The 7,570-nt window shown below is 37.7% G+C and overlaps 1 protein-coding gene across 1 annotated transcript; it reads left to right on the plus strand.

The window, feature by feature from the left end:
- The first annotated feature begins 296 nt into the window (after positions 1–296).
- Positions 297–2,253, plus strand: LOC118761961 (ras guanine nucleotide exchange factor P-like). The gene is made up of 2 exons (XM_036500161.1): positions 297–975; positions 2,173–2,253. The coding sequence occupies exons 1-2, from the start codon at positions 349–351 to the stop codon at positions 2,251–2,253; spliced, it is 708 nt and encodes a 235-aa protein (XP_036356054.1). The 5' UTR covers positions 297–348.
- The last annotated feature ends 5,317 nt before the right edge of the window (positions 2,254–7,570 follow it).

The raw sequence follows: 7,570 nt of genomic DNA on the forward strand, positions 1-7,570 counted from the left end.
AGTGGAAGTGTGTGCATTGCATGTTCTCTCTTTACCCCTCCCCCCTACACCTACGGTTTTCCCCCGTCTCTATGTGTCTGTTTGTCTGTCTGTCCTTCTGTGAAAGACAGAGAGTAAGTGTGCTCTCTCTCTCTCTCTCTCTATCTCCTCTCTCTGACCCTATCCGTGTCTAATTGTTTCTTTGTCTTTCTGAGTTTTGTGTTGTCTGTTTCCTTTATTTGTTATACACGCAGGCACATATACACTGTTGCTTTCTTTTTACATCTTTTTCCCCTCTTTCTCCTTCACTCCACTCATTCATTTATTTCTCTATTTGTCTCTTTCACTTTCTCTCTCTCAGCCACCGACATGCCATCATCTTCACCCGTCGTCGTGTCACCCCATCGCCGAAGACGATCTTTCCTCATCGGTTCTTCCTCGTCATCATCACCAAAACCATGGTCACGCTGGCATCGACGGCGCCACTGCCTCGGTTATGTTATGGCCACACTACTCTTGCTCTCTTCTGCCGACGTGGGGCGATGTCGTGCTGACAAATTTACCAACAATGCCAACAGTGACAACACCAATAGCAACAACAACAATAACAACCACAACAATGCAAATCATCATTCGAAGAATGAGCACAACAAATTGCAAGCGCTTTTGAAACTGAACTACAAGGATTCGGACAGCGGGCGAGACCGTACGGAAACCACCCGCGGGATGTTCTTGGCAGGTAGCGCCGTTAAGAGTGTGTCAGGTTTACTTATACATGTTCGATCAGGCAATAATTCCTTTGGATGTACCACTATTGATAACCCGCCGCCCCCGAGCGTAAAGCAGTGGATTGCTATACTCATGAAAGGTGGCTGTGATTTCATCGACAAAATCCGGGTAGCGGCTGCTTTCAATGCCTCGGCTGCGGTCATCTATGACGAGAAAAACGGGCTACAACCTGTCTTTGCTAACAGACACGATGCAGACGGTAAGTTGTGATGTATTTTATTTATTTATTTCTATTTCCAGGTGGAAAGTATCACGGTCTGAACCAAATTCTGACCGCAACTTATCTAAGTTACTATACGGTATATATTGCATCTTGTAAGGCGGCGAGCTGGCAGAACCGTTAGTACGCCGGACGAAATACTTTGCGGTATTTCGTCCGCCGCTACGTTCTGAGTTCAAATTCCGCCGAGGTCGACTTTGCCTTTCATCCTTTCGGGGTCGATTAAATAAGTACCAGTTACGCACTGGGGTCGATATAATCGACTTAATTCGTTTGTCTGTCCTTGTTTGTCTTCTCTGTGTTTAGCCCCTTGTGGATAGTAAAAAAATAGGTATATATTGCATCTTGTGTTTATGTTTGTAGGAGCAGTGAGTGGATTGGTAGACTATAACGTCAGGCTTTGGTATATTTCCGTTGCTTTACACTTTGAGTTCAAATTCCACCCCGCTTGACATTGCGTCCCCTCAGTCAGGGGTGACTCGGTCCACTAAAATTTTTTTCTGCAATTGGCACAAGAGGCCTGAAATTTTTTAATGGGGTAGGATGCTAGTCGATTACATCGTTCCTGAAAAGATGAAAGGCAAAGTTGAACTCGGCGGTATTTGAACTCAGAACGTAAAGAGCCGGAAGAAATGTCGCTAAGCATCTTGTCTAGCGTACTAAACGACCCGGCAAATTCGTTACCATAATAATTCTTTCTACTTTGGGTTGAAGGGGCTGGAATTTTGAAGGAGCGAGTAAGTCGATTACATTGGCTCCCAATGCTCGATTAGTACTTATTTTATCGACCCTGAAAGGATGAAAGGCAAAGTCGACCTCGGCGGAATTGGAACTCTGTAAAAGCTAAGCTTTTTGTCCGGCATGCAAACGATTCTGCCCGCTCACCGCCTTGCGAGGAGTGATGGATCACTAAAATACGATCCACTAAAATACGATCCACTAAAATACGATCCACTTAGTACTAAAGTACTTGTATAGATCTGACCTATACCAATTCCTATCTTAGAAATTATTGTCCTAAGAGTGAATCGGAAGTGTGTTCCGAGTTTACATGCGGTCAAGTCAAACTTGACTTTCAATGTTTTTAGTGTCAATAAAAAATAAAGTACAAACCAAGTACTTCAAAAGATTGATTATCGAGCTCTAAAACAACTTCCCCGTATTGTATGGCATTTGACTCGTTATTGTTGTTTAGCCCACGGTCAGTCCTTATCGAATTGACCTTACTACCAAAGATATTTCAACTTTGTTTTTTTCAAACATAATGTATCTGGAAATATATCATTTGATTTGAGGGAGATTTGGTTTCTATTTCTAGCAAGTCTGATGGCCACATTATTATTGGTGTTGTTGGATTGGTGGAATCAGTTGAGCGTCTGAACGGAACACCTTGTAGTATTTAGTTCCAGCTCTTTATGTGTTCTGAGCTCAAATCCTGCCGAGATCAACATTGTTGTTCATGCCCACGGAGTTGATAAAATACCCATCAAGCATAGGGGTTGAACTGATCGTCTGACGTCCTCCCATCAAAATTGCTGGCCTTGTAGTATTAGTAGATTCGGTTCTTTACGTTCTGAGTTCAAATTCAGCCGAGATCAACTTTACCTTTCAACTCTCAGTGGTTGATAAAATACCATTAAAGTGTTGAAGCCGATGAAATCGTCTAACCACCTCTCAAAATTACATGCCTTGTACCCAAATTCGAAATAGTTACTGCTTAGCCCTGGTCAGGCCTGACTGGGCTCATCTATTAACAAGCATTTCAAGTCGTGATCATCTTGTTCTCTACTCCTTATAATCCATCTTGGATTAGAATATCCATGTAATTTTTATTTAAACAGCAACATTATCATTTGAGGGAAATTTCTTTTCTATTTCGTGTTTTTTGAATCAATACTGTTCAATATTTAAACGTAAACCGTACGATTTTCAATAATTGCTTGAAGTCTCTCAGTTTCACTATCGTCCATCCGGAGAAATACGAGCAGAAAGTAATTCTCATAGCTTCTCATTCCTCCTCTGTTCCTTGGAAATTTATCAATTTCTCGGTGAGTTCCAAAGACAAGAATGTTATCTTTATATCCAGTTGCAACAATTACTCAGTATCTATACATATTGGCAGAAGGAATTCTATTGAAAGATGAATTTCAAGTTTTATATTTGTACCGTTTTTGAAACATCGTTCTAGCCAGAACAATTTCAGGTGTGTGATTGTATATATAAGCGTGTGTGTGTGTATAAGTAGGTATGCATATATGTATGTGTATATATATATATATATATATATATATATATATATGTATATGTATGTATATATGTGTATGCATTTGTGAATGTGTACATTGGTGTTTATGTGTTTGTGTATATGTGTCTATGCATATATATGTGTTTGTGTGTGTGTAGGTACAAGCATGGTTATGTGGTTAAAAACCACTTAGGTTTTGAGTCCAGGCACTACTTTAAGTAAGTGTTTTACTACAGTAGCCCTGGGGGAGAGGGTAGACAACAAAAGCTTTATATCCAGACTTGGTAGATGGAAAGTGAAAAAAGACCTTTGTATAAGTTTCTGTGTGGATGTTTGTGTCTCCTCATCTTAATAATGCACAGTAGTTGTAAATGAGTGTCACCACCATACAAGCAGGGTCCCTTCTTTCCAGTCTTCCATGAAAACATGTCTGGTCAAGGGGAAGTGTTACCTTGCTTGGATGACAGGAAGGGTATCAGGGTATTGAAACTCTATTTCAATGAGTTCCCTATTTCTTGTGAAAGCATAGAAAAGTGTGTATACATATGTATGTATGTGTGTGGGTTTGTGTAATATGAAGGGGTACTGAAAAGTTCCTGGCTTAGGGTAAAAGAAAATTCAGGAAGATCAATTAATTATGATTTTATACAACAAAATTCACACTCTCAAATTCACACATTTATTGCAGCAGTTCTTCATTTTTTTCTTTACCCTGTAAAAGAACTTGGAATGTTGATCCTCCAACCGGGTCTTTCACAATACCCTTAAAGAGTGGAACCTTTCAGCACTCCCTCGTGTGTGTGTGTAATATAACTGCACATGGACTGTTGACGATTTTTCCTTATCTTTCCTTCTTCCTCTTTGGATTTTCCTGTTTCCGACAAAGAACTATGCTCAAAATGTTAACAACAACTCTCTCCTTTCACCAAGCATCAAATTAATATATTTCTTGTGCACATCCTCACATTCATTTTTTTCTTTTCTTCTCTGTTTTCAATTGTTTGTTTATTTGAATTAATTAATTATATTATATATATATATATATATATATATATATTATATATATATATATATACTATATATATATATATAATATTATCATCATCATTGTCATTTAACATCCATCTTCCATGGGTTGGATGGTTTTGACTGAGGTCTGGAAAGCCAGCGGCTATACCAGGCTCCATTCTGAGCGGGCAATGTTTTTACAGCTGGATGCCCTTCCTAATGCCAACCACTCCGAGAGTGTAGTGGATGCTTTTTATGTGTCACCAGCACAGGAGCCAGTCAGGCGGCCTTGGCTTCGATCACCTTCAGATAGTGCTTTGTACATGCCACCAGCATGGGGGCCAGTTGACCACATTTGGATTGTGCTTTTTATGTGCCACTGGCACTGGAGCGAGTCAGGTGGCCCAGGCATCAATCACATTCGGATTGTGCTTTTTACATGCATGGGAGCCAGTCAGGGGGCACTGGCTTCGGCCTCATTTAGATGGTGCTTTTTACGTGCCACCAGCATGGGAACCAGTCAAGCTGACTTGACAGTAACCAAGTTCAGATGGTGCTTTTTAGAAGCGTTAACATGTCAGGCAAATTGCTTAACAGTATTTCACCCATCTTCATGTTCTGAGTCCAAATACTGCTACAGTCAACTTTACATTTCATCCTTTCAGGGGTGTGTATATATATATATATAATATATAGATGAGAAAGTTGGTTTGTGAAAGCATGTGGTTGAATATATAGAAAATAGTAAAAAGTGAAAAAACTACAGAAGGCTTGTTTTAAAAGGTTAAAAAATATATATTTGAGTCAATATGTCTGAAGAATGTTATCAATTTTTTTCTTACAATGACATAGTTTAGAAGAAATGACTGGTTTCGCGTTCAGCTTTTCAAATTTCTTACATCGTTATGTTTACGTTGAGAAGAGTTCCAAATAAGGGGAGGTAATAAGTGATTTCTTCCGGTGTAAGGGAGATAATCGCTTAAAATTTTTTGTCTTTCCTTTGGAGTGAATTTCTCTGTATAAGTATGTTGGAATGGTTAAGTTTTATTTGGAACTCTTCTCAACATAAACATAACGATAACTCTTCTCAACGTAAACATAACGATGTAAGAAATTTGAAAAGCTGAACGCGAAACCGATCATTTCTTCTAAACTATGTCATTGTAAGAAAAAATTGATAACATTCTTCAGACATATTGACTCAAATATATATTTTTTAACCTTTTAAAACAAGCCTTCTGTAGTTTTTTCACTTTTTACTATTTTCTATATATATATATATTTCTTTATTGCCCACAAGGGGCTAAACATAGAGGGGACAAACAAGGACAGACATAGGTATTAAGTCGATTATATCGACCCCAGTGCGTAACTGGTACTTAAGTTATCGACCCCGAAAGGATGAAAGTCAAAGTCGACCTCGGCGGAATTTGAACTCGAAACGTATCGACAGACGAAATACGGCTACGCATTTCGCCCGGCGTGCTAACGTTTCTGCCAGCTTGCCGATATATATATATATATATATATATATATATATATATATATATATATATATAGTATATATAGGCACTGGAGTGGCTGTGTGGTAAGTAGCTTGCTTACCAACCACATGGTTCAGCTTCAGTCCCACTGCATGGCACCTCGGGCAAGTGTCTTTTACTATAGCTTCAGGCCGATCAAAGCCTTGTGAGTGGATCTGGTTGACGGAAACTCAAAGAAGCCCGTAGTATATATATATATATATATATATATATATATATATATGTGTGTGTGTGTATATGTTTGTGTGTCTGTGTTTATCTGTACTCCAAATTATATTTGTAAATGTTACATTTTATGTTAGAGCTGAAGAAGATACTGGCAAATGCCCTGGCACTTTGCCACCATCTCACTCCTGCTCTCTTCAATTTTCAAGGACACAATGTGCTGCCATGAGGGAATTCATTCAGTCCAGTGAAGGTGCATAGCTTAGTAATGGTAAGAGTGTTGCACTTGCAATTGGAAGATCATGATTTCAAATCCTGGACTGGATGGTGTACTGTGTTCTTGAGCAAAACACTTCATTTCATGTTGCTCCAGGCCACTTTACCATAAATGAGTGACCCTGCAACAGATTAGTGTCCCCTTTAGAGGGAATGTTATTTTCTCAGTTACCCATTTGTCATTGAAACTGGGTAACCAGCCCCAGGAGTCTTAAGGCTTGGGAAATACTTGCTTACAGTCCTCCTTATCCATTATTCTGTATTGGTTTTATTTTATAGACCCTGATATATTAAAATACAAATTTGACCCCTGCATGATTTGAACTCAGATTGCAGAATGTCAGAACAAATATTGAAAGTATTCTGTCCAGCTCTAGCTTACTTTACCTATCAGAGCACATTAGCCAAATATTGTGGTAAAACAAAATAGTTCAAACAGTGGAGTATGTTTTACGTTGTGGAGACAATCTGAAGCTTAACATTTTAAACACTTGCTCCTCATCAGAATGAATGTGAAAAAGCAATGGTCTTATTTAATAGGTTGTAAAATGATGGGAATAGCTCTGTGCATGAGTATACAATTGTGAGTATGAAGTATTTAATTATAGTGGGTATAGCTGTGTTTGTGCATGGGTATTAATCAAATATAATATGTAGGAAAAGCTCCGTGTTTGTGAGAGAGAGAGAGTGCAATGTGTGAGTATTCAGTCCAAGTTAATTCTTGTGTATTTTGTAAATGCATGATATTTATTTTTGTCTGAGAACAAATATATTAGTTCATACACACAGTAAATTATATATATATATATGTGGTGTGTGTGCATGTGTTTTATATATGTGTATTTATATATGCATATATATATATATATATATATTATATATATACTATATATATTATATATATTCATACATAAATATCTCCATAATTTATTTGTAAGCATGTTTGACTACATAGATACATCTATCTAAAATGTAATACATTGTGACTTTCAGATCAAATAGAAAGTAATTTTGTATGTCTGTGTGTATAGGTGTGTGTGTGTGTGTGTGTGTGTGTGTTTATGTGCTTGGGTATGTGCATACTTAAAGAGTTAATGGTTGGACATGTAATGTGCATATATAAATATGTAATTGTGTGACTGTGCAAATGTTTGTGTGTTTAATATTTAATGAATCTGCTGTGTATGCATTTGTAATATGTTAATGGACAATAGTTAAGTATGTTATAGCTTAAGAGCGTATGTTATCGTTTGTTTATTAACAATTTGTGTATTCCCATATATTTGTGTTTGTGTGTATATGTAAATATCTATGTATATTAACGTTTATGTATACATATGTAAT

Source organism: Octopus sinensis, unplaced genomic scaffold (genome assembly GCF_006345805.1).
Source record: "Octopus sinensis unplaced genomic scaffold, ASM634580v1 Contig18850, whole genome shotgun sequence".
In the NCBI taxonomy this organism is placed as follows: Eukaryota; Metazoa; Mollusca; class Cephalopoda; order Octopoda; family Octopodidae; genus Octopus; species Octopus sinensis.

Excerpts from the sequence above, each read along its gene's own strand:
- LOC118761961 (XM_036500161.1), top strand. The coding sequence starts at position 349 with ATGCCATCATCTTCACCCGTCGTCGTGTCACCCCATCGCCGAAGACGA. Across the intron at positions 976-2,172 it reads ACGATGCAGACGGTAAGTTG|TTGTTGTTTAGCCCACGGTC; the intron begins TGATGTATTTTA and ends TTTGACTCGTTA.